The sequence below is a fragment of the Globicephala melas genome, chromosome 13 (genome assembly GCF_963455315.2).
Source record: "Globicephala melas chromosome 13, mGloMel1.2, whole genome shotgun sequence".
Classification (NCBI taxonomy): Eukaryota; Metazoa; Chordata; class Mammalia; order Artiodactyla; family Delphinidae; genus Globicephala; species Globicephala melas.
This window is the reverse complement of record NC_083326.1, coordinates 2,826,556-2,854,051: the sequence shown is the minus strand read 5'-3', so window position 1 is coordinate 2,854,051 and position 27,496 is coordinate 2,826,556. Positions and strand designations below refer to the sequence as shown.

The window sequence follows — 27,496 nt, the reverse complement described above, 5'->3', positions numbered from 1 at the left end:
TAAAAAAAAAAAGAACCTAGGGGCAGGACAGGAATAAAGACGGTGATGTAGAGAATGGACTTGTGGATACGGGGCGGGGGAAAGTAAGCTGGGACGAAGTGAGAGAGTGGCATGGACATATATACACTACCAAATGTAAAACAGATAGCTATTGGAAGCAACTGCATAGTGCAGGGAAATCTGCTTGTTGCTTTGTGTCCACCTAGAGGGGTGGGATAGGGAGGGTGGGAGGGAGACGAAAGAGGGAGGAGATATGGGGATATATGTATATGTATAGCTGATTCACTTTGTTTTACAGCAGAAACTAACACACCATTGTAAAGCAATTATACTCCAATAAAGACGTTAAAAAAATAAATAAAAAGCTCCCAACAACTTGGAAAAAAAAAGACAAGAAATAAAAAATGTTGATTAAAAAAAGAGTTTATTTCTGGATTCTCAGTTCTGTTTCATTGATCTGTTTGTCTGTCCATGTGCTAGAACCACACTGTCTTTATTATTGTAATTTTGTAGTAGATTTTGAAATTGCGAAGCGTGAAATCTCCAACTTTGTTCTTCTTTTTCAAGATTGTTTCATCTATTCTGGGTTCCTTGCATTTCCTTATGAGGTTAAGGATCAGCTTGTCATTTCCTGCAAAAAAGGCAGCTGGGATTTTGATAGAGATGGTATTGAATTTGTATATCAATTTGAGGAGTATTGCCATATTAACAATATTGTGATCTGATCCATGAAAATGGAATGTGTTTTCACTTATTAGTCTTTAATTTCTTTCAAATTTTGTTTTGTAATATTCAGAGTATAAATTTTACACTTCTTTTGTTAAGCTTATCCCTAAGTATTTTGTTCTCTGTTCATTATAAATGAAATTGTTTTCTTAATTTCATTTCTTGATTGTTCAGCTCACTAAAATTTGGCCTCTGCCCTGAACGGTACACCAGTATTTCTCCCACTGTAGTAACCATTGGCCTCCCTCTCCTAATTTTCTTTTTTCTGACCTCTCAATCTGACAGACCTATTTATTATAGCTAGTGTGCTAAACATCATTGCAGTGTAATTGGACCCACTTTTTCATTTTCTTATAAATACTCATGTAATGCTTTCCTGGTATTCATGATTTTAGGCAGTTTGACAAAGTGGTTTGTATGCATTGTGTGGCTGTTCTCGGAATCTGATATCCACGGCGCAGATTAAAGTAATTTTGGAGGGACACGTTGCTTCTTGCATCACCACCATTTGTAAACATTTGGTAGTTCATTACCAGCAAGCTGAGCTCAAATTCCATTTCAAAAACATTCGTCTTTTCTTCCTAATATTAGGTGCATATAAATGTTTTACTTTTTTGGCTATTTACTTGTCAGCTTTTTTTTGCTGGACGTTTGCTGGACAACATAATCCAAAATCACTGATAACTTTGTAACCATGATTTTGCCTTCCTTAAAATTTCACCGTGGGGACTTCCCTGGTGGCACAGTGGTTAAGAATCCGCCTGCCAATGCAGGGGACACGGGTTCGAGCCCTGGTCCGGGAAGATCCCACAGGCAATGGAGCAACTAAGCCCGTGCGCCACAACTACTGAGTCTGCACTCTAGAGCCTGTGAGACACAACTACTGAGCCCCCGTGCTGCAACTACTGAAGCCTGCGCGCCTAGAGCCCGTGCTTCTCAACAAGAGAAGCCACCACAATGAGAAGCCCTCGCACCACAGCGAAGAGTAGCCCCCGCTCGCAGCAACTAGAGAAAGCCCGCGTGAAGCAACGAAGACCCAACATAGCCAAAAAACACCCCACATTAAAAAAAAAAAATTTATAGTGAGGGAAGTATTTGAGTGAGTCAGTCATTTTTTAGTTTCTTTGGATGTAACAATTTTATTTAAATAAATAAATAATAAATATTTCCATATTTTTTTCTTCTTTTTTATCCAGGCTTCTTTCCTGTGTGTCTAGTTTGTGTGTTAATGCCAGAGATACTTCATTAAAAAACCATAATTTATTTTATCTTATTTTTTAAATGGTTAACTGTTTTTTTTGGAATTAATTTTGGATTTAATAAGTTGCATATATAATACAGAGAGTTCCACGTGCCTTTCGTCCAGCATCTTCTTGTGTTATGTAACTGTAAATTCTATGTTGTAGAACATTTATCACAACCAACAAATTAACATTGGTACAATGGTATTAACTAAAATATAGAACTTTTTTGAATTTCACCAGTTTTCTTGCTAATGTCCTTTTTCTGTTCCAGTGTCCAATCCAGGATCCTACATTGCATTCAGTTGTCATGTCTCTAATAGTTTTCTCCAGTCTTTTGATAGTTCCTCAGTCTTGTCTTTTCTTTGATGATCATAACACTTCAGTTATTTTGTAGACTTTCCCTTAATTTGGGTTTTTGTCTGGTGTTTTCTCATGCTTAGATTGAGGTTATACATTATTAGAAAGGGTACTGAAGAGGGGATAAGCCTTCTCAGAACATCGTATGGGGATGTATTACTGGTTATAGTAACCCTGATCACTTGGTTAAGGTGTTGACTGCCAGGATTCTCCACTGAAACTTATGATTTTTCCCTTTGTAATTACTAAATATTTAGGGGATACTTTGAGACTATACAAATATTCTGCTTCTGCTTAAATTTTCACTCACTTTCATTACTTAGTAGATCTTGCCTCTTGCCTGTGGCAGTTATTACCATGGTGCTCTAATTGTGATTTTCTGTTTTTCTCATTCCATCTACATTTATTAATTGGACTTTTGTAAGGAAGAGTGCCACTTCTTGTCCATTAAGGAAAAAAAGATACATATAACATATATATATGTTTATCTATTTAGTTATGTGAGTATGGACTCATGGATATTGATTTTATTCTGAGGTTATAATCCAGTACTATAGTTAATTTATTTCAAGTTGGCCTGACTTTTTCTGCCTGAAATTTGAATAGATATGTTTGTCAGGATGCAAACCTGTTGAAGCCTAAGATACTTGGAGACTGTTCTCTCTTACTTAACCTCTAGCAGAATGGAGAACAGCCTAATTAAGACTTTCCTTCTCCATTCTTGAATCATAATTTGTTGCTTATTCTCATGTCTTCCTCTGTAGGGATTAGACTAGTGAATCTCCCAAATTCAGCATTCTCAAAATTGAATAATATGAAATATGAAACACACTGCTTATGAAGTGAACTTAGATTTTTTAATACAATTTAAAAATTCCTCATCAGTTATTGTTATATTATAAATTATTTCACATTATAAATCTTGTTTTAGGAAAAGAAGAAATATGAAACCCTTCAGAGGGAAGAGTCTGATGAAGTCTCCCTTCCAAAAACCTCCAGAGAGCTGGAAATCCCTACCCCACCTTGTGAATTCCAAGGAGACCATCTAAAGGAGTTAACCGATTCCCAGCCCCAGAATGATGCTAGTCGACAAAACGAGAGTGAAATGTTTGATGTACCACTCACTTCCTTAACTCTAAGCAATGAAGAGTCCCTGACATGTAAAACAGAGAGTCTAAAGGAGGGAGAGGAGATCAGAGCCTGTGCTGGGGATGATTCAGTCAAGCCGAAGGTCGATCCTGGAGGCAATGTCGGAACCAAAGTAGAACCCCCCGAGAACATTACAGAAATGGAGGAAGATAAACCGGTACAATGTGGACCTTTGGAAAGCACACTGCAATCTAATGTTTCTTATATTCAGCAGGAAGTGGAAAATTTGAAGGTCAGAGATACTCAGAATAGGAGAGAAGACCAAGAAGCCTTGGGTCTTTCTTCAGAGGTGCTACAAAATGTTGGCTTGCAGAGTTCTTGTGAAGCCAAAGACATTTTCCAGCCACCTAGAGTGAAAAAACTGTATCCCCAGTTGCCAGCTGAAACTGCTGGGGATATACCGGCTTTGGTGGCAGTGAAACCATTGCTTCGTAATGAGCGACTCTACCCGGAGCTCCCATCTCAACCAGAAATAGTACCATTTACTGAAGAACAGCTAAAAGTCTTTGAGCCTGGTTCATGGCTGGAAAATGTTGAGTCATATTTAGAAGAATTTAACAGCATGGCTCATCAGGACAGGCATGAATTTTATGAGTTGCTTTTGAACTACTCACGCTGTAGGAAGCAGCTGCTGCTGGCTGAAGCTGAGCTCCTTGCTCTGATGTCTGATTGCCAAAATGCCAAAAGTCGACTATGGCACTTCAAGGAGGAACAGTTGTCTGTACAGGTATATTGACTAGTGTAGCGTAAAGCTTGCAGGAGCCTGGGGAATTTTCAGTGGAGCTGCTATTCCTGTGATGCCATTGAGGTCTGGAGTCTGCTCCTTTTACCCACACTGACCCTGTCTTAGCCCATAGTAATTGAGTGCAGGAGTCACAGTGTCATATGCCCACAGGGGCCAGGCAGGTAACCTGGAGAAGTGAAACAGGTTGAGTGGGACGGTGATCACTGGGTAAGCTCATGCCTGGTCCAGCATGGGGAGCTGCTCTTGTGTTATAGTTGATTGTTGCTGTGAGGTTATATTGGTTCAGCATTGCCACATCTTATGTTTTTCTAAGAGAAGCTAGAAATCTGGATTTTTATGTGAGGGATCCTGATTTGTAAATGTTGGCAACTAAATACACACACACACACACACACTCTCTCTCTCTCTGTCTCTGTCTCTGTCTCTGTCTCTCTCTGTCTCTCTCTCTCTCTCTCACTCACTCACTCATGCACAGTAGAGGCCAAAGCAAGTCATGTCTCCAGGCCAGATTCAGCCTGTGGGCCATTTAGCTTGTGACCTTGGGCATAATGCCAGGAACATCTAATGGGTAGAGAGTGTCAAGGGGAGGATGATCCATGGAACGAGGTCAAGAGGAAATGAGAAAATAGGGAAGGCAATAAGATGTGACCCTATGGAGGCCAAGGTGCCATCAGGAAAGCCATTGCATAGTGGCCTGGGAGGGATGGCGAGGAAGAGAAGGCTATTCTTGACAAGTTTAGCAGTGAAGGGAAGATGGAGGAGATGTCAGGGAGAAACGTGTGATTTCCCCCAACCCTAATCGTCATTCCTTGGAGACCTGTGTATCTCTTTGTAGATAGGAAGGATCCTGTGGAGAGAGAAACTTGAAAATACTGAAAAAGAGAGAATAGAATCAAGAAAACAGTTGGAGGGTTAATATTGGAAAGGAGGGGTTTGTTTTGAGCAGAATCACAAAGAATGCTGAGGGTAAGTACAGAGATATTTTGAGATCTCTCGAAGTTGAGGGGATATCACATTGACCTCAGTGTTTATAAAGTAGAAGGTAAGGTCATCAATCATGAGGGTCTTAGAGACAAGCTCTATTGTTTTCTTGCACCTTTCCCCACCTACTGCATTTTAGGATTTCTCTTCTCGTCTCTGAACTTGTGATGCCTTTGTGATTGGCACCTGGTTGTATAGTAGCTTCATTGTTTTCTACGTAGTAGTATTGTTCCCTCGCTGCGATTTGTAAGCTCTTTGAAGATGGTACTGAAGCCTGTGTATTGTATACAGGCTTCAAGAGCAAAGAGTAACTGGCTTCATATCTCACCCTTTTGCCCACTGCTAGGGTATCTGTGCTGATCAAGTGAAAGTTTCAGGCCATCATCGCTACCAGAGAGTGGAGATGAATGAAAATGCACTGGGAGAGCTAAAAAAACTGTTTGATGCCAAATCTGAGCACCTCCACCAGACCTTGGCGCTGCATTCTTACACTTCTGTGCTCTCACGGTTGCAAGTGGAGTCTTATGTCTACACATTACTCAGTAGTTCGGCTGTTCTGAGATCTTTAGCAATTCATCAGGAAGGCCAAGGTGTGTAAGTAATGAAAGTCTCACTCTTTCTTGTGGTCTAAAATATAAAAAGAATTGAGGGATACAATCTGGTGGACTCTACTGTGTGCAGATATTATAAGGGATAATTTGTGCTTGCTGTTTTACCTTACCTCCCCCAATACAGGACTGAGATCTGCCTTAATAACATTTCTTGGGAGCAGTGCCAGGTCTCCCTACCCCGTGGGCTGTCATTCTCTCCTTCTCTAGGAAGCCAAAAGTTTGCTTTTTATCATTAATGTCTCTTACTGTCCTAATTTATGTGTTCATTACCAATTCAAGTCCAAATATAGTTTTTGATTCTAAAACTAATAATCACAATACTTTTTCATTCTGTCCGTTGCACTTTATTTTTGCTTGTCCATTTTGTTGGGGTGTTTAATTTTCATCAGGGCATTTATAATGTTCTGAATTTTTCATCTTATTTTGGGTTTTAATAAATTAGCCTTGGGCTTTCTTGGTGGGTCAATGGTTAAGAATTCTCCTGCCAATGCAGGAGACACAGGTTCTAGCTCTGGTCCTGGAAGATCCCACATGCCACGGAGCAGCTAAGCCCGTGCACCACAACTACTGAGCCTGCTCTCTAGAGCCCATGAGCCACAACTGCTGAGGCCCGCGTGCCACAACTACTGAAGCCCATGCGTCTAGAGCCCGTGCTCCGCAACAAGAGAAGCCACCGCAATGAGAAGCCCGCGCACCGCAATGAGAAGCCTGCGCACCACAATTAAGAGTAGACCCTGCTTGTCGCAACTAGAGAAAGCCCGTGCACAGCAACGAAGACCCAACGCGGCCAAAAATAAATAAATAAATAAATTTATTTAAAAAAAAAGAAAAAGAAATTAGCCTTTACTATATGATAAGTATTACGTATGCAATTTTTATTTCTTGGAGAGATACTAGGATCATTTAAAATAAAAAACTTCTTCCCCCTTATCGTTTTCATAACTAATCAGAGAGCTAGGGCTAGGCCAGAGATTTGCTGATTTTTAAATAAAAAATTTTGATGAAGTTAATTTTTCTTGCTTTGAAATACTTCACGAAGTTAGATACTTTTTTCAGTTTACATATTTAGTAGAAACTCATTTGTTTTTTTTTTTTTTTTTTTGCGGTACGCGGACCTTTCACTGTTGTGGCCTCTCACGTTGCGGAGCACAGGCTCCGGACGCGCAGGCTCAGCGGCCATGGCTCACGGGTCCAGCCGCTCCGCGGCATGTGGGATCTTTCCAGACCGGGCAACGAACCCGTGTCCCCTGCATCGGCAGGCGGACTCTCAACCACTGCGCCACCAGGGAAGCCCGAAACTCATATTTTGATGTAACTTTTCTCCTTGGATTTTCATCTGAATTAAATATTTTAAATAGTTTATTTATTTATTTTAAGTAGAGACACTAAAAATTCTCCCACAAATACCATTTATATGGGACTCATTTAATCCTCTTTTTAATTTATAGCTTCTAAACAGGTAGAAAGCATTCCCTCTGATCTGTGTCAGCTAAAGGAGTGCATTAGTGTCTTATTCATGTTCACCAGGAGAGTTAATGAAGATACTCAGTTCCATGATGATCTTCTTCTCTGGCTGCAGAAATTGGTAAGGAAATAGACATAGTATACTGTCCTTTATTTCCCTGATAATTTAAGAATTATCTCCTGTTTCCTTATAAGTTTTTTATTAATAGCTTCTTCAGCTAATTTGTTTAATATATTAGTGACGTTTTCTTTGCTCATGACATGTGGAAATAAGTTATCCTTATCTAGTGCATTATTAAGCACACAGTGCTTTTCTCTCTGGTAAAGTTTATGTTAAATTATCTTTGGCCTTCGACTTAGAAGGAAATGGAAATGTGGGAAGCATGCTAAATTTAAGACTAGATGTATATTCAGAATATAGGTATGTGAGCTAAAAGTTGTTCATATCACTTTTTTATCATCTTGTGTTTAATGGTGTACTTATACTTTAAAAAAATTTTTTAAGGGAAGAAAAAGAAAGGAATCAGGATTTGGGAACTTTAGGAAAGATATCAGGTGTGTTACGTGGGGAGAGGTTGTTCGTTTACTGGTTATGTTTCTCAATGGAGCTCCCTTGGGTGCTTTTTTTAGGTTCATGCTAGCATTCTTAGATATGGGCTGAGGTTCTAAGCATACTTACTTGTATCTGAGAAACTATTACAAACTGGGAATAGATTAAACTACTTGACATATCTATTCATGTGTGGCCAGGAACATTAGTGATTTGTAATTTGCCAGATAATAAAAATTGGGTTTGCAGAGAAACTGCTAATGATATTTTTATCAGAGTGCTCTTAGGTTCATAGGCCTCTGTGTACCTCTGTGGTAGAAACTCAACCAGTCAGTGGTATATCTTATGTCTGGTTACTCTTTTGAAAGATCACATGTATTTAAATATCGGATAAGTGATTTCATTAGACCCTTAAAAACATTCGTCTTTGTAAATAGTAAAACTATACATCCTTTATTGTTTAGGTATCAGTGTTACAAAGAGTTGGCTGTCCTGGAGATCACCTCTTCCTTCTAAACCATATTCTTCGATGCCCGGCTGGTGTTAGTAAATGGGCTGTTCCTTTCATCCAGGTATGATGAATGGCCTTCTAATGTTGAAGAGAATGGGAGGCGATTTTGTTAAACATTTTTCCTGAAGAAGTTGCTTTAAGCCTACTTTAAAAATATTGATATTTAAAATAAAATTATTGGGATATATCTAGTCTGTATTCGTAGGAGTTATTATGCTGCAACTTCTTGGACCACCCAAAAATGATGAAATTAAGATGGAATTGCAAAAGTTCAGTTGTAGTCTGGCTTGGTAGGTTTAGTAGTATTTAATTCTGTAAAATTTCTGTGCAGTAAGGCTTGCTAGGACTTTTTTCTGTAATATTCAACACAACGTCCTAAATTAATCCATCTCACACTACAGTTGGTACAGATAAAAAAGCAGCCACAAGCATCTCAAAGTTCTTTAATACTAGCAGAGATCTCAGGTCTGTGCGATCGATTTAGGCATCTCTGCTGCTTGCCTTTGGGTTGTGTTGTTAACTCATAGCAACCCCTCAGATGGGTGGGGCCAGATGTATTCCAGGTCATTCTCCAGGTCATTCTCCATGTTACCTTTTCTTTAGTATTTCTGGTGGCAAGAAATTTGAATCTTTTTAGGTAGAAGGAGGATTTTTTGTTTTTATTTATCTTTGGATTAAGATAGCAGTATATTCCTCCCGTCCATATTGTTTCAGGTAATTGATGTAAATGGCTCAGCTACCTCTGTTCTCTGAGTACAGCCCAGTCAGTACTGCCAGGTAACCCACAGGTGTTCTCGCTCTTGTGGATGAGATGCCAGTTCCATCTTTGCTTCCTTAACAGCTCCCTTTGTCAAAATTCTGGTGAACTAACATTATGGATACTTGGGTTTTTGGTTTTCTACAGTATGCCTTTTCCTTTTCTGATTTCAGATCAAAGTGTTGAATAACCCATCAGGGGTCTTTCATTTTATGCAGTCCCTTGCCCTGCTAATGTCTCCTATCAAGTAAGTGTGGAAGAGCTTTGTGAAGTAGAAATGAAAATGTTCTATCAAACAGTTGGCTTCCTAAACTGCCCAGATCCAAACAATTGCTAAGAGAAGAGTCAGCATTCCAAAATTTAACATTGCAGGTTTTCTTTGGCTTTAATACCCTTTGTCCCAAAGTGACCCTTTTAACTGCCTTTTTTTTTTTTTTAACTGATTAACTTTTTTGGGTCCTCCTTTTTAGTGGATTTGCAACTCCTGTCATATATGTCATTGTGGTGCTGTGGGGAGAAAAAAAGGATGATCTCTTCCTTAGAAGGAGAGGTTTAGTGGCAGAGGAAAAAAAAAGCACAGTCAAAGAGATTCAAGTGCTAAATTGTGTGAAGCCATGATTGATGCAGTAGAAATGAAGAGAGTAAAGAGAGTAGAGTGGAGTAGTCAGAGGGTTCCAGGTGGATGAGCTGGGTTTGAAGAATGGAACTGACTTCAGCAGGAGAGGAGTAGGGAGGGCACTGTAGGTGGGAGAACAGTGAGCAGTGGCCCACAGTACAGGGAAGGATAGCTGTGCAGGGGGCAGTTTGGAGAGCAGCTTGGCTGGAGTGAAGGGGTGTGGGGGGGTGATAATAAAGATGAACAACTAGGGTGAGTCTGATTATAGAAGACTTGAAATTAAGACATATTTGAGATGGTCTGGCCTTTGTAGCAATTGAAGGTTTTTGAAAAAGCGTAAAAGTTGTATTTAAGGAAGATTAGGATGGACCGGAGGCAGAAGAAGATGTGCTTTTGCCTCATTTCTTGCATTGAATTGTCTACGGTTGCAGACATCTGGCTGTCCTGGCTCTGGAACCGAATCCAGCATCAAGAGGGCACATCCTTAAGTGGGGGGAGAAGGCAGAGGTGTGTATAGGTGACCTTGAACTGTGTTACTCCCACTGGCTCTTGATCCAGGAAAGCGTATCTGCCCCCAGCCTGAATTGGTGCTGGTCTTGGGAAGGAGAAAGTGGGGAACGGGAAGGTCATCTTCCCAGGAAAGGATAAAGTAGCTGATTAAATAAGAAAATGTGGGCAAGGGTGGCTCAGACCTAACTCTGTAGACTCTGAGTCTGAGTGACTGAGAGGGTGTTGGCAGCCCCAACAGACCGAAAAGACAGAAAGGAGAGCTGTTGGGTAAGGAGGAGAATTTGAGGTCATTGGGGTTTGCAAGTGGACACATACGAGTGGCAACTATCAGTGGACATGTGGAGCTGCAGGACTGGAGCCCCTCAGGTTGGAAACAGGAAGTCTTGGAGGAGAGCTCCTGGTGAAAGGAGGGAATGGATGAATTTTCGGGGTTAGGCCAGAGAGGAAGGAGCAGAGAGCTGAGAACTGGGTGGTGATCTGAGAGAAGAAACTTCTCTGGTTACACTGACTCGCCAGGTCCAGCCAACACCTTGTGAAAGCCTGGCTGGCAGGAATTCCCCCAGATTCCTCCCTCTCACCGCCTGGATATAGGGGCTGCTCCTACCTGTGGTGTTTAGGTGTACTTTTCCCCCTAAACCGGCTTCTCCATTACCTGCAGATTATCTTTTTTTATTCAGTAAAGCATGTTTCCTGAATGCTTTGTGAGCCGGTTAGAGTTCAGGTACTGTGTGGTCCTGGGTGTACTGAGGCCCCGCTGTGGGCGGGCACTGTGCTGGCATAACTGCTGCTCTGCAGTTCCTCATCATTATTGACCCAGAATGGCTGTGGTCTCTACACCACGATTAGCGAAGCTTTGGTCTCCTTGAGTTTTAGCGAGTTATTATTTCTTATTTACTAATTCAAACCATTTGAAGATTGAGTGGATGTCTGACTCTTCTTCAGGGCGAGTAGATGATCCAGAATGCACGCAGTGGGCTTTCTGTGTTTATGTTTAGGTGATTGGAGTGATTTCCCTTGTCCTTTAGAAATCGAGCCGAGTTCCTGTGCCACATGAAGCCCAGTGAGCGGAATCCATCCTCCTCGGGGCCTGCATCCGGGACGTGGACACTAGTAGATGAGGGAGGAGAAGAGGTTAGTCGTCATGTCGACAGCATTTTGATTAAGCATTTCTGAGCTCTTCTTTTTACGTGCCAAGTATCGTTCTAAGCACTTCTCACGTATTAGCCCATTTAATTCTCCCAACAGCCCCACGAGGCAAATACTGTTTCCATCCCCCTTTTAGAGGTGAGGAAACATGTGCGGGTGGGGTTGAGGGAATTTGTCCCAAATCACACGTCATTAAATGCAGAGCCTGTGCTCTGAGCCAGTGTCTCTGCTGCCACCCTTCCTAGACCATCTCCCTGTGCAGCTGGGAGAGTCTGGAACCTGGAAGTGTTTACATATTATGTACACTTTCTATTAGGGTTTTATTTTATGCAGCAACAGTTTTCTGGGCTTGAGGTGTCACCTACAGATACTCTGAGTCTGTATAACAAAGAGCTGTATCTTGCCAAGGTTCTGCCTTAACGCTTACAAACTTCTTATCTAGATCTTCTCATTTGAAAGATGGAAGATAATTTTCTGTTTTTGGGGAGAATTTAATGATCAAAACCCAGTTTCTTGGGAATTCTCTGGCAGTCCAGTGGTTGGGACTCTGCACTTCCACTGCAGGGGGCCCGGGTTCGATCCCTGGTCAGGGAGCTAAGATCCCACATGCTGCACAACATTGGCCAAAACGAACAAAACCCTACAAAACAAACAAAAAAATCCCCAGTTTCTCAAGATAACAGTTATTGACTTCTCTTTCTACTATATACGTGGTTAGTGTATAGGTGAGGCATTTTTTTTTTTTTTCCAGCCAGTTATCGGCCCTATCTAATGCGTTTTTATGGTCCAAATCCTGATTTGGTGTATTTGTTCAAGGTTGGCCAGGGACTAAATTTACTGAAACCCCTTCTCTTCAAAAGGAGTTGAAAGTTTGCAGTGGACACTCCTTAGAATGACAGCATGGCAGCTGTGGGATCATGTCTGTGTATTTACCCAGGTGTTCATTCAGAAGCAGGAGCCCCTTCACACTCATTTTGCTCTTCCTGGGACTTGTAGGAGGTGGTGAGATGATGGTAAATGATGTGGCCATGCAGACTTCTTTGCTAGAGATTGAACAGTCATCTGGAGACAGCTTCTCAGGAGCTGGTACAAATTGGTTTTTTTTTTTTTTGGCCTTGCCACACGGCATATGGGATCTTAGTTCCCCGACCAAGGATTGAACCTGTGTCCTCTGCATCACTGCATTGGAAATGCCAAGTCTTAACCCCTGGACTGCCAGGGAAGTCCCAAATTGCTCTTTTAAAGATTGTGATGGAGCAGGTTTTTTTTTTCCTTCCAAGACTGGTTTCTCCTAAGAGAGGAGTCTTTTTTTTCTGGTAGGTTTCCTGCATTTAATCCTAAAGACAGGTAATCATTAAGGACTCTGGAATTGTGTCTGGCTCCTGGTTAGCATTCACTGGATGTTGAGTGGATTCAGGAGCCTGGGGAGGGAATGCTGGGAGTGCTGTTGACTCAGAAAAGGCCATGGGCGGAAGGCACTGTGAATTGTCCATGTCAGTGGTTTCTTGACACCGGCTGTGTATTAGAACCACCTGGGCAACTTAAAAACCTTGCCCCGGCCCACACCCAGACATCCAAATGTTTAAAAGCCTCCATGGTTGATTCTGATGTATAGCTGGAGCTGAGGACTGCTCAAGGTAGAATTTCTGAGTCTCTTGTTTGCTAGCCATTTAGGACATGTAAGAGGGTAAAAATGAGTGGCTTCAGGAAATTATGAATGAATTGCATTAGTCCCTTGTTGAAACTGAGGTGATAATTCTTTAGAATCTCTGCGTCTTTTTACAGTATTCCCTTTTGAATGTAGCACATCTTAGGACACAAATCAATTTGGTTTCTAAGGGGACTTTAGTGCTCTGTATCAAACAAAAAACTCCAGCTGTTTCCCCTATGTGATCCCTGTGTATGACCACTGTTATTTTTATCCTGTTTTCAGCAACACTAATTGACAACAGAACTTGGGTTATCCATAGCAAATGCTAATTGCTTCTTGGTAAGTCAGTTGAGTACAGCAGTAGACCTTAATTTTGGGGCAAGAAGAGGCTTCTGGATAAAATAACTTGGACTCTTAGTGAATGGTTCTTTAATTGATGTTGTCAAATCACTGAGATTTATAGTAAGATCCCTATTGTAGAGGAATTATTTTTCATCTTCTTTGGGATGGAAATTTAATTGAGAGCGGTTTCAGCCACTGAAGAATGGATATGACTCAGATACACATAAAATTGTGCTTGCAATTTTAAGGGATTTACAGGTCATCTAATAGAACTGACAGTATAAATCTCTGTCCTGGAGGAGAAGTCCACGAGGACTCATGAGAATACCACATGTGTACCACTGAGACCTGTGGTAATTCAGCTCCTGTAACTCTAGACCATGGTGTCATCTGGTCAAATCAGCTGACATGATTCTGTATCTTCTCCCTTAGGATGAAGACCCTGAGACTAGTTGGATTCTCCTTAATGAAGATGACTTGGTTATCCTTCTATCACAGTTCCCATTTCATGAACTCTTCCAACATCTCCTTGGGTTTAAAGCAAAAGGTAGACTAATTCGTTTTGTCATATGTAAAATGTGGTAGGGACAAGCTCAAACACAGGAACTTAGCATCAAGTCCTGTCTCGTGCAGGCTCCTGATTCGGGTTCCCCGTGCCTGGCTGTACTATACAGAGATGATTACATTACCGTGGCGAGGCTTCCTTCCTTTCTCTTGTGATTGTAGTTTCCTCCCTGGTGCTTACATGCATAAGGTTGACCAGCTTGCACATAGCCCAGCTTTAATAAATGGTTTTAATTTTGCACTTTGTCTCAAGTTTCCCATTTTATATTGACATAGGAGCCAGAGCAATGGGGATTCTCTATCTTGGCTTTCTTTCCTCATTAATATATTGACATCCACATCTTTCAGTGTTTTTCCATAGTAATTATATTTTTTTTTCCTTTTCTTTGATTAATTTCTAGGTGATTATTTACCTGAAACAACAATACCTCAAGAGATGATGAAAATTTTTGCCTTTGCTAACTCCTTAGTGGAACTTCTGGCTGTGGGGTTAGAAACCTTCAATAGAGCACGCTATAGGCAGTTTGTCAAGCGAATTGGTTATATGATCAGGTAATACTGCTCTTGGTTCGTCTGTTTCTATTAACTTTCACCCTGGTCAGTCACAGACACTGTATAATTGGGATGATGGGCATTTGTAGTGGTATAGTTCAGGTCTTATTTCTCATAAAAGTAAGAATTTTTTTTCTTCACCGTCTACCTCTTGGGAATTTTAAATAAATACTTCCAGTCAGAATATTTGGTTAATTATCTCAAATCTCAAACTGGTTTGTTAGACAGTTGTTCTTGGAGTCAAGATCCTCAGAGCAGCTGCTGGGTTGAACTTGGCCAGAGAGAAGGGGTCAAGGAGAGGTCAAAGAAAATACAGGGTCTTTCCCCTTCCTTTACTCTCTTCTATCTCCTAGCTTTTGCCTGGGAATTATCGTGTAGCTGTGGAAAATTGGCAGTAGCTCTTTTGCATTATTATTTCTCTGTTTTCTCTCTTATTTACTGTAATTTCTATAAAATACCATTTAAAGAAAATTGCAAAGATTTCATCAGTGGCCACTGTATTTGAATTGGGAAAGCATTATCATTTATTTGCATGAAAGGTAGGTTTATGTTTTTACTATCAAATATGAGTAAATTCTGAGAAATGCACTGCTTTTCATTGAATTAATTTTGTATCCTCTTTTCTGTATCATCAATTTTTCTGTCTTTACAGTGTATATAAATACACTGCTATTTCTTCCAACCTCCCTTACCTTGAAAGAAAACTTCCAAAAAATTGTAAAACTTCTCCCACTCCCATACTTTTGTTTCCAAAACATAATTGACTTTAATTATTTTAGATACGTATCCTTCAGCTTCATAAAGCCAGGTAAATGGTATAGGATGCCCTGAAGTTCTTGAAGTCTCCACAGTCAGACTTTCGCCCCCAACACTACCCAAATAGCCCTGAAGAATGAAGGTTGCTAATGGATGGACTTTGTGCTACTAACTAATCCAATGGCCACCTCTCAGTCTTCATCTTGCTTTACCTCTTACACAGTTGACACAGCAGCCTTTGTCATGATTGGTCACTTTTCCTTAAAGCATTTTCTTTGCTTGACTTCCAGGATACCATGTTCTCCTGGTTTCTCCTCGGTTTCACTGGCTGTTCATTTTGTGCCTCCTTGGTTGTTTCATTCTCACCTCCCAGACTTCTTCATGTTGGATGCCTCAGGACTTCATCCCTGGACCTCTTTATCCAAACTTGTTTCTTGGGATTCCATCTACTCTAGTGTCTTTAAATATCATCTAAATACAGTTAAAATTCCTAGTTCTGTTTCCAGCCTATACCTTTCTTGTAAGCTTGTATATCCAGCTGCCCACTCGGCACCTCCACTTGGATGACTCATGATCATCATTATAGTTTAATAATCCCCAACTGGGCCCTCTTTCCCCACCTCTCAAACTGCTCCTCTCACAGTCTTGCCAGTCTCAGTAAGTGGCAACTTTATCCTTCCAGTTGCTCGGGCCGGAGCATTGGTATCATCCCTGGCTTTTCTTTTTACACCCCTCACCCAGCCTGATGGTCAATTCTGTCATCTCTACCTTCAAAACACCATCTTTCATCAAACCTAAGGTATATTTTGTGCACCACTAAGAAGGAAAAAATGCTGCCAAATAATGGCATGTCATCAATTTTAATGACATTCCAGTTGTAGAGATTAAAGCATGAAAGGTGTGCATCCTTTGAGTCAATGAAACCTGCTATTTCTAGAATCCAGCCTCTGCTCACCATGTTCACTGCTACCACCATAGTTCATCTTTAGTTATTTCTCACCGATTAGCACAACAGCCACCTGACTTGTTTTCCTGCTTTTGCCCTTGCTCCCTTGCGCACCCCACCCCCAGCTTATTCTCAGAACAGCTGCCAGTGTTTCTTGTAAATCACTCCTCTGCTCACACCCTGCTGCTCCCAGGCTCATTCCGAGTAGAAGCCAGAGTGTTCACAGTGGCGTACAGGACCCTTCATGGTCTACTTTCCTGTCACGTTTTCGATTTCCTCTCCAGCCATTCTCTCCCTCACTTACTTTGCGTTAGCACGTTGGCTGCCTTGCTGTTCCTCCAACATACCGACCACCCCTCGGAGCCTTCGCATTGGTTGCTTCTTCTGCCTGGATGCTCTTCCCTTAGGTAGTCCTGAGACTGCGTCCAGTCTTTACTCACGTGTCCCTCTTCAGTGAGGCCCCTCCTCCCCCACACTCCAGAGAAGCTTCATTTCCCTATCCTACTGATTTTTCTCAGTGTCATTTATAACCATGTGACAGACTGCATATTTTACTTTATTTGGTTTATTGTCTGTTTGCCCTCCACTAAATGTAAGCTCCATGAGGGTAGGGTTTTTTCCTTCCATTGCATCCCCTTTAGAGCCTAGAAGATAGTGAGTGCTCAATAAATATATGTTGAATAAAGTAATGCTGCAAACGTAATGTAAAGATGCTGGTGTTGAGTGCCTTCATGCAAAGTGCTGCATTGTCTTTCCTCACGCTCAGGATGATCCTTGGTTATGTGAGTGACCACTGGGCCCAGTATGTGAGCCACAACCAAGGCTCGGGATTGGCCCTGCAGCCCTACTCCGTGGAGAAACTACAGGTTGAGTTTGATGAGCTCTTTTTGAGAGCTGTACTACATGTGCTGAAAGCCAAAAGGTAAGAAGTACGATGATAATTGTTGAGAAATAGCTCCCTGGCTAGTAAGAAAGATTGGAGTGAAAGTCATTGACTGAAGTAGAACTCTTACAATAGTGTCAATGTATTTCATCTATTTCTTATCTTGGCTTAATTCTTGGGCTTTAGTTTCCTTTTGTGTAGTATTGCCTGAAATGGTCTCTCTTTCAGGTTTCTTTCAGTTTCTCCTGAACTTTTGAGGTAACTTTGACCAGGGGATGAATCGTATTTCATGCCCAACTCTAGTGCCCCCAGTGAGGCAGAGTAGGCACTCAGTACATTGTGCAAGTTGTCTTACTCTGTGGGTATTAAGGTCTAGGACTATCTTGGGTCCGGGTCCCCTGTCTTGGCTGTGTTCTGATCATGCCGTCTTTGCTGCTGCTTACAGCCTAGGATACATTTGAGGCAGAGGTGGGGGCATGACAGCTCATCCTGCACTATCTTCCCTGAGCTCCTGGCCAAGGTTCTGCTGCAGCACTGTGCCCTCTGAGAGGAGATGAGTGGCCTCCCGCCCCACCCGGCTCCACCCATGAACTGCTGCCCACCCCCCACTTCTGCTGCCTTCTGAGCTGTTGACACTCTTGCCATGGGCCTCATAGTCTCAGCCCCTTATTTTTATTTATTTTTTTGCATCTTTAATAGATCTTTATCGGAGTATGATTGCTTCACAGTACTGTGTTAGTTTCTGTTGTACACCAGAGTGAATCAGCCATATGCATACACATGTCCCCATATCCCCTCCCTCTTGAGCCTCCCTCCCATCCTCCCTATCCACCCCTCTAGGTCATCGCAAAGCACCGAGCCGATCTCCCTGTGCTATGCTGCTGCTTCCCACCAGCCAACTATTTTACATTTAGTAGTGTATATATGTTGATGCTACTCTCACTTCGCCCCAGCTTCGCCCTCCCACCCCATGTCCTCAAGTCCATTCTCTATGTCCACCTCTTTATTCCTGCCCTGCAACTAGGTTCATCAGTACCATTTTTTTTTTTTTTTTAGATTCCATATACATGCGTTAGCATACGGTATTTGTTTTTCTCTTTCTGACTTACTGCACTCTGTATGACAGTCTCTAGGTCCATCCACCTCACTACAAATAATTCAATTTCGTTTCTTTTTATGGCTGAGTAATATTCCATTGTATATATGTGCCACATCTTCTTTATCCATTCATCTGTTGATGGACACTTAGGTTGCTTCCATGTCCTGGCTATTGTAAATAGAGCTGCAGTGAACATTGTGGTGCATGTCTCTTTTTGAATTATGGTTTTCTCAGGGTATATGCCCAGTAGTGGGATTGCTGGGTCATATGGTAGTTCTATTTTTAGTTTTTTAAGGAAGCTCCATACTGTTCTCCATAGTGGCTGTATCAATTTACATTCCCACCCACAGTGCAGGAGGGTTCCCTTTTCACCACACCCTTTCCAGCATTTATTGTTTCTAGATTTTTTGATACTGGCCATTTTGACTGGCGTGAGCTGATACCTCATTGTAGTTTTGATTTGCATTTCTCTAATAATTAGTGATGTTGAGCATGTTTTCATGTGCCTCTTGGCCATCTGTATATCTTCTTTGGTGAAATGTCTATTTAGGTCTTCTGCCCATTTTTTAACTGGATTGTTTGTTTTTTGATATTGAGCTCCATGAGCTGTTGGTATATTTTGGAGATTAACCCTTTGTTGTTTCACTTGCAGATATTTTCTCCCATTTCTGAGGGTTGTCTTTTTGTTTTGTTTATGGTTTCCTTTGCTGTGCAAAAGCTTTTAAGTTTCATTAAGTCCCATTTGTTTATTTTTGTTTTTATTTCTGTTACTCTAGGAGGTGGGTCAAAAAGGATGTTGCTGTGGTTTATGTCAAAGAGTGTTTTTCCTATGTTTTCCCCTAAGAGTTTTATAGTGTCTGGTCTTACATTTAGGTCTTTCATCCATTTGGAGTTTATTTTTGTGTATGGTGTTAGGTAGTATTCTAATTTCATTCTTTTACATGTAGCTGTCCAGTTTTCCCAGCACCACTTGTTGAAGAGGCTGTCTTTTTTCCATTGTACGTTCTTGCCTCCTTTGTCATAAATTAGGTGACCATATGTGCGTGAGTTTATCTCTGAGCTTTCTATCCTGTACCATTGATCTATATTTCTGTTTTTGTGCCAGTACAATATTGTCTTGATTATGGTAGCTTTGTGTTATAGTTTGAAGTCCTCCAGCTCTGTTTTTCCTTCTCAAGATTGCTTTGGCTATTTGGGATCTTTTGTGTTTCCATACGAATTGTAAAATTTTTAGTTTTAATCCTGTGAAGAATGCCATTGGTAGTTTGATAGAGATTGCATTGAATCTGTAGATTGCTTTAGGTAGTATAGTCATTTTCACACAAAAGACTTGTACTCAGAAAACTATAAAACACTGATGAAAGAAATCAAAGATGACCTAAACAGATGGAAAAATATACCATGTTCTTGGATTGGAAGAACTAGCCCCTTATTTATGTGTGTTATGTAGTGGGTTTGAGTACTGGTCTGCCAAGACTGTTACTTTGGGCAAGTCACTTAATATTTGTGGTCTCACTTTGTTCATCTATAAAGTGGAGATGATGATGGCGATCCTACCCATAGACCTCATGGGTATAAGGATGAAATGCAATCATATGTGGAAAGACTTTTTAAACCATAAAGGATTTCTCAAATGTAGGTGGTGGTTGTTTTTGTGTAGTTTCAGATGAAGAACAGAAAAACTGCTGATTTAGAGAAAGGTCAGGACTCTAAGTCTTAAAACTACTCTTAGGCACTCAGAAGGTGTGGGTCTAAGATAAAGAGAACTTGGGCTTAGAAATTTATCTTTAGATTATTCTTGTCCATAATTTGGTGGTCTTACAAGCTGTACCAAATCCTGTGCCAGGGGGTCAACGCAGTAGCACCTGCTCACTGAAGCTTGCCTGGTGCTCGGGAAAAGTCTTGCATCTCTGATCTCCTGTCACCCAATCTTGTGTTTGTTTAGCTGAGAGGCAAAGCTTTTGTAGAGGAAATTCTCTGTTTCCTTACTAGGTCCTATACGCTGAGTTGTGAGCCGCTCCTGTAATATTATATATGTAATTCACACAAATAATTGTTTTAAATTTGAAAATGCTGAGAGCTATTGTTTTTGAGTATAGTTTATTTTAGAAATACATCATATGAGAACCAGGTATTTAAAGCCATGAAATTTAAATTTATTTGGCACTCCAGTGGAAATTTCTGACAGTAGCTATACCCCCAAGCTAAAGCAAAACAAACCCAAACCAAAAGATAGACAACAAAGACCTAAGCCAGACTTACTTCATGTCTGCCATATAGGAAATTTTGTAGCTGGAAATATTTACTGTCTTATGACATTACTTTTAAGGCCTCATTATTTTGGGATCCTTTATACAAGAACTTCAAGTCCCATGTGAGGTGTTGGGATAATTATTTGATAAGACAGAAGCCTGACCCACTTGAACTTAGAGAAGTTTCTTTAACTCTGGCTCAGTTATCTAGCTGTTGCTTTTCAGAGTCGAGGTCAGTGGTGGTTCGGACCACTAGTGGCCTGGTGGGCCACAGACATGGGTTAAGCATGCACTATTTAATTTCTTTTTTTCTTAATAAACATTATTTATAATTGGTTAAATTATAGTTTTGCCCAAAATACAGCAACAGTTTTGAGTACCTCCCTGTTTTTCTTTTTTATATTTTTTTACTGAGATAAAATTCATATAACAAAATATTATTAAGCACTTATTGAGTATTGATTGTTTTTGAGATACTGGTTTAGGTACTGGATAATGAAAAAAAAGATTCAGGGTTACACACTGGTTTATGCAAAGACTTGGTTCCTGCTCTCAAATTGCTGTACACTAGTATGTGTACATAAATTACACATTTATGTTTCTCAATGTGTGGTTTAAGGACGGCTTGAGTCTGAGTCATCTGGGGTGACTAAAAAAGTACAGATTCTTGGGCCCCAGCTGTGGCCTGCAAACTCAGAATCTCTTAGGTGGGCCTTAGGATTCTGCATTTTCCACAAAGTCTCGGGATTTTTCTGCCCACTGTGGTGTGAGAAACACTGATAAAAGGGTAATGCCATAGTCAAGTATGGTTAGAATTTCATAATAGTGCTGAGGAGGACATCACGGGAGGGCTTCACAAATGGAGGGGATGGCAGCTTGGAGTTGGGGAGTTCTCTCCAGGCTTGTCCAGGAGTGGTCTATATGAATGCAGAGAGGGCTGTGGTTGGGAATATGGGTCTGAACTACTTTGTGGAAGCCTTTGAACTTGGAGCTTGAAGGAGTTGGAACTTCATTTGGTGATGAGTGAGGAGTCATGGAGGGCTTTTGATTCCCCTTCTCCCCCCAGCCCCCAACTGCACGTGTCTCTGTGTGTACACATATACCTCTGCGCATGCTCAGACACATACATACATCCAGTCTAAGCAGCCTCTCTGTTGCCCGGATGTTAAAAGGATCTTTGGTTCAACACCCAATTCTGCCTCTTATTATCCTCTGTGTGTTCTAGTAGCCTCATGTGTAAATTGGGGATAATGTCAATAATAGTGCTTGCCTTGGTTATAGTGAGGATGGAATGAGCTGAGAAATAGATGATGTGGTGATAGAACAGTGCCTGGCATAGACTAAGCACTTTATGTGTATTTGCTGTTATTGTTATCCATTCTCTAGGTGTTTATGACTGAAGCATGGTAGAAAAATTGCTGTAGTGTGATTTAAGAATTTAAGAATTTTTTTGTCTACGTTCTCAGTATGGTGAAGTTGACTGATACATAAAGTTATTCCTGCTTTTCTGAAAACATGCAGACTTGGCATTTGGCTGTTTATGTCGGAAATGCCCTTCGGGACACTGTCTGTTCAGATGCTCTGGAAGCTCTTCTACCTCATGCACCAGGTGGGGAGCGGGAATCTGGAAAAGCTCTGTACTGCCCTCCTGCCTGCCGAGTGTAAGAAGCGCCTCCAAGGTACAGCCAAAATATGCAGCATCCACCTTTCCTACCTTGTGTGCCTTTTCTCTTCATGGCTTTATTCTTTTTGCTTTTAGAAGGACTGAGAGAGAATGTTTTACTCTGTACTCATGTGTAATCATTTTGAAATTTAAGACTGCTCTGTCGTTTGATTTACTAGAATGGTGGTTCCAATTTCCATTATTCTTCAAATGCTCTGGATAGTAAATTCTATTATAAACCCAATTTGGGGATAGGAAATGAAAATTGGGTTGGTAAATGCCCCATGGAGTTATTTTGAAAATACTGGAAATTTGATGAACTACCTTTGATTTCTTAAATGTGTAAACATATGAAGGGAATTGTTGGCTTGTTGCCTTCTTTCTGTGAAAAGTTCCATTGGGAATATATTTTTTAAACAGACTGTTTTCTTCCCTCTACACAACTTTGCCTTTGCAGCATTTAGTTTTCTGTCACATATGGCAAAGCTGATAATCAAGCCTGCCCTCTAGTGACAAAATGTAGTATTGCTTACAGAGCATTCTCTGAGGAAAAGGCAAAACATAGATATTGTTAATCATATTCATCAGTATTTCAGTCATGATTATAGCTAATATCTTGCCCCGAATTTCCATTTATAAGCAAATATTTTTTGTGTGGAATGCCATGTTGGTACTGCTAGTACCAACTGCCATGTTGGTAGTTTGCTAGTCTTTGCAGTTTTCATTAATAGGACTGTCGTTCATTTGGCTGACAGTTACCAAGTAGCTTTAAGTGTGCTGTTGAGGATGTCTTGCCTAGTGATAGTAGCAGTGCTTTGCAGTTGACAGAGCACTTCACCAGTCACATAGCATCTGATAAATAAACTTTTAAGACAGATGAGGAAACAGAAGCTTGTTAAATATTCCTGAGGCAACATTATATTAGAGTTGGAATGTCATCTGGCCCAGCCTTCTTCCTGATGCCTATAGAAATCCATTCTGGAACAAAGATGTTTGGTATCTTTAAATATTTCTTAAAGTCTTTTAATTTTATATCTTCTTTCTCTCTGGAGGAGTAATTAAAGTGATATATGTTTATTCTCTCCCCACTTTAATTTTCTTGAACTTATAGACCCAGAACATTTTGTGAACTTTGAGAAGTGTCTTTCTTCCATGAATAGCTCGGAAGAGATTTGCCTTCTAACTACTTTTGCTCAGATGGCTCAGGCCAGAAGAACCAATGTGGATGAAGACTTCATAAAAATTATTGTTCTGGAGATATATGAGGTTAGAATATTAAGTTTTAGAAATCAGCTAAAAACATTTTCTTTTGGATTGTCCATCCATTGATTCTTTTGGGATTGCTTTTAAAAAAAATGTGACAATCTTGTATTGTCTGCACTTGTGGAAGGAGATCATTTCTAAGGAGTACCGAAAATATGAATCACACCCATTCCATTTCCCCCTGCTATCTCTTGTCATTTCATGTATGAGTTTTGGTAAGGAACAGACAGTCTGGCACTGCCTGACATTTATAGTTTCTATACTTTTCTCTCCCCCTGCCCCGGACCTGGCCCCCTCATTTCCACTCCTCTGACCCTGCGAGGAACATGGAAACCTGCCTTCCCAGCCAATTTAAATGAGATGGTGGAAATAGTACTGAACCTAGAGTTAAACGATCTGGCTTTGTTTTAGCTCTGCTGCTCATTGTCTATCTCACATCATAAAAGACACCTTACCTCTCTGGGCTTCAGTTTCTTCATCTGTAAAATGATAGGCTGGGATGAGATCCTCGCTTTCTTCACTTTTTCGCTGAGCCATCCCTAACGGTGGAAGAGAGTGAACTTTGGACCCCATGAGTTGAGGGACATAACTCACATGGTTACCAAAGCATTATTTGGAGTTTTATATATATATATTTTTAAATACACATTTTCACTGTAGGCTGTCATTTATCTGTTTATCTTGGTAAAAAAATTTCCTCCAAATTTAAGTAAAATTATGTTTGAAGATTTATTATCATCCCCCTCAATACTCCAGTTTGAGAATGACAGAACTGGGTAATCTAAAGTTCTTTACCAGGATCAAATATCCTATTAAGCTGTTCCTATTCTTGTACTTTGTAACCATGCATGAGATTAAGGCCTAGATGGATCTGGAATTCCAAACTATCTTCATTGTCTGTAAAAATTGAGAGGAGGATGTATATTTTCACGTATGTTGAATGGCGTTCTCAAGATCCATTGCTAAAGTAATATTTATGCTCTTGAATGATATTTCAAGTGTTTTGACCAGTCCTCACAGTAAAAACTACATTCTGATCCTCTGTGTGTGTGTGTACACACATATGTGAAATTGAAGCAATACTTAATCTTACTGTGATGCACTGTCATATTTTTCTGTTCTGTTTTATTCTACTCTCTTATTTTTCTGTTCCCTTCCATTGTATTAAAAAAACCCAAAAACTGCTGGCCATTGGCATGATTGGATTGTAACCTGTAGTTTCGAACCCATTGTTTAAGAAGAGTTGGTAAACATTGATATTTTAGAAGCTCTTGTAATTGAGGATCTCATTTTTTTTTTCTTTTTTAGAGAGAGAGTAGGTATTTCCATGCAATGCATTCTGATTTTCATCATGTTATTGGTTTCCTCAGATTTAGAAAAGTTTTAGTATGGAGGGATTACTTAATTGCTCTGAGGACTCTGGGAGTGCTTTCTGAATCCAGCACTTAAAGTCATTGTCGAACAGTTGCTTTTCCCCCTCCATGCCCTCTTCCCCCACCTTCCAGACAGTCTGCTCTCTGAAGTTGTGCTCTCTGAAGTTTTGACATCTTTTTGTACATGGTGTGAGCCAAGGCTTCATCTGAGATTCTTTCTACTTTACTTGAAAACCTCCTAAATAAAGTATGGAAAGGTTTTTTTATTGATAAATTGGTATTAAAAATGCCATCTTCACCCCCTCCTACTTTAGGTATCTTATGTCACCCTGTCCACCAGAGAAACTTTTTCGAAGGTTGGTCGAGAGCTTTTAGGGGCCATCACAGCTGTTCACCCTGAGATAATTTCTGTCCTTCTGGATAGAGTTCAAGACACCATTGACCAGGTTGGAATGGTAAGAACACTGATTTTGTTTGTTTTGTTTCCGTTTTTTTTGTTATTTGTTTGTTCATTTAAACCCTAGAGTATTGGAGCAGTGGGAAAAATAGTAAGGTCATTGGGATGACTGAGTCACACGGGCACAACAGGGTGAAGAAAACATTTATTGTGTCTCAGGTTCACTGTGCCTGCTTGGGGTTGGCCGCTGCTTATAAAAAACTGTGGGTTGTTTCTCTTAATCTCCTCAAAGTGACTTTCCCACCTCCTTCAGTAACAGGTTTGTACTTTAATTATAGTTTATAGTTAATTCATAGTTTTTATTTCATAGTTTTGTTTTGCCTTCATAATTCTTATGTTTTTTTCTTGGAAGAAACAACTCTGATTTAGAAAGAAGCCTTGCTTTAAATCAATCAAAAACAAAATTAGAAGTAATTTAAGTTGAGCTGGATGTATATCGTTTAGTTCTGTCATTTGTCACAATCCCTTTTGTAATCTTTGTATAGTTTTTAAAAACAGCTTTATTGTGATATAATTCACATACCATACAATTCATCTCTTTAAAGTGTACAAGTCAGTGGCTTTTAGTGTATTCACATATATGTGTAACTATCACCACAGTTATTTTTAGAACATTTTCATCACCTCAGAAAGAAACCACATACCATTTAGCTGTCAGACTTCCATCCTTTCCGGCCCTGAGCAACCACAGTCTACTTTGTCTCTATAGATTTACCTATTCTGGACATTTTATATAAATGGAATCACAAAATATGTGGTCATTTGTGACTGGCTTCTTTCACTTAGCATAATGTTTTCCAGGTTCATCCATGGCCAAATAGTACTGTATGAGTGTATCATTTTTAAAAACATACATTTACTGAAGATTTTCTTCATCATCTATAATAAGGCTGTAATGAATGAATTTTTCTGACGGCAGGTGGTCATGTGTCATAACTTCAGGAGGAAAGATTGAAGTTATAGTGTCTTTCTCTGGGCTTATGTTTGCACAGGGCCTTTCCATCTTATAGTCACTGCATCATCCCTGTAGGATAGATGACTGATAACTGCTAATACTTCATCACATTCATGAGTGAGCAGATTCAGTGACAGATTGGTTTATGAGACATATTTTTTTCTAAATGAAGAATACATGATATATAATGCTTTACTTGGCAAAGTATATATATATTTTTACATTAAAAGAAATTTAATTGTGGTAAATTATACACAACATGAAACACACGGTATTAACCATTTTTCAGTTAAATGGCATTAAGTACGCTCACATTGTTTTGTTACCTACCATCACCACCATCCATCCACAGAACTCTTTCATCTTGTAAAACTGAAATTCTGTACCCATTAAAAACTAACTCCCCATTCCCTCCCAGCTCCTGGCAGCCAGTACTCTACTTTCTGTCTCTTTGAGTTTGACTACTCTAGGTACCTCATAGAAGTGGAATCATACAGTATTTGTTCCTTTCTGTATGGCTTATTTCACTTAGTATTATGACCTCAAGGTTCATGCATGTTATAACATGTGTCAGAATTTCTTCCGTTTTTAAGGCTGAATAATATTCTATTGTATGTATATACCACATTTTGTTTATCCATTCATCTGCTGATGGAACTTGGGTTGCTTCTATCTTTTCGCTATTTGAATTATGCTGCAATGAACATGAGTGTACAAATGTCTCTTTGAGACTGCTTTAAATTCTTTTGGGTATGTACTCAGAAGTAGAATTGCTCGTTCATATGTTAATTCTATTTTTAATTTTTTGAGGAAACACCATACTGTTTTCCATAGCAGCGGTACATGGTACTTTTTCTATTTAAGTAAACATTGTATCCCACTGGGATAAAATTATATTGAGGTGAAGAGGTTTTTATTTGCAAACAGCAAGTTTTTGGTTGCTCCTTTTTTAGTGATCATCTAATGGAATGATTTCCAAAGAAGTCTACAGTGGGTCATATGATTCTTTCAGTTTGATTGAGTTCATGACCTTTTTCTGACAAGTGTTTTTCTGGGTTTGGCCACACTTACATTTTTAATTAGGTCATAATACTTTTAGTAATAAATTGTGCCCAGAAATATTCTTAACAGTGAGTGTACAAATTAGAACCATAATGTTTTTTAGAGCACATCTTTTAAAAGATGCCCCCACTCTCTGTTTAAATATATGGTTCCTTTGTGTTCTGTGAACTTGCTGACATTTTTGGAGGAACTTATTCAAGCCCCCTTGCCTTCAGATGAACAAGATGGCTTTGAATATTTTTTCTTTGACCTTGGGCTAGTCTGAAATCAGCTCCTAGCTCCAGAGCCTGGGAATGAGCTGTGGCTGTGGA

General features: G+C 40.1%; 1 protein-coding gene across 2 annotated transcripts in view; it reads left to right on the top strand.

Annotated features, from left to right (window-relative positions):
* Positions 1-27,496, top strand: part of EPG5 (ectopic P-granules 5 autophagy tethering factor) — a 126,935-nt gene that overhangs the window by 9,999 nt on the left and 89,440 nt on the right. For both annotated transcript variants that reach the window (XM_030867834.2, XM_030867833.2), the window contains exons 2-13: positions 3,259-4,203; positions 5,549-5,792; positions 7,262-7,398; positions 8,292-8,399; positions 9,269-9,342; positions 11,247-11,352; positions 13,793-13,907; positions 14,326-14,476; positions 16,945-17,100; positions 21,934-22,091; positions 23,187-23,341; positions 25,026-25,166. In XM_030867834.2, coding sequence (XP_030723694.2) covers positions 3,259-4,203; positions 5,549-5,792; positions 7,262-7,398; positions 8,292-8,399; positions 9,269-9,342; positions 11,247-11,352; positions 13,793-13,907; positions 14,326-14,476; positions 16,945-17,100; positions 21,934-22,091; positions 23,187-23,341; positions 25,026-25,166 — 2,490 coding nt within the window. The remainder of the gene's footprint in view (positions 1-3,258; positions 4,204-5,548; positions 5,793-7,261; positions 7,399-8,291; positions 8,400-9,268; positions 9,343-11,246; positions 11,353-13,792; positions 13,908-14,325; positions 14,477-16,944; positions 17,101-21,933; positions 22,092-23,186; positions 23,342-25,025; positions 25,167-27,496) is intronic.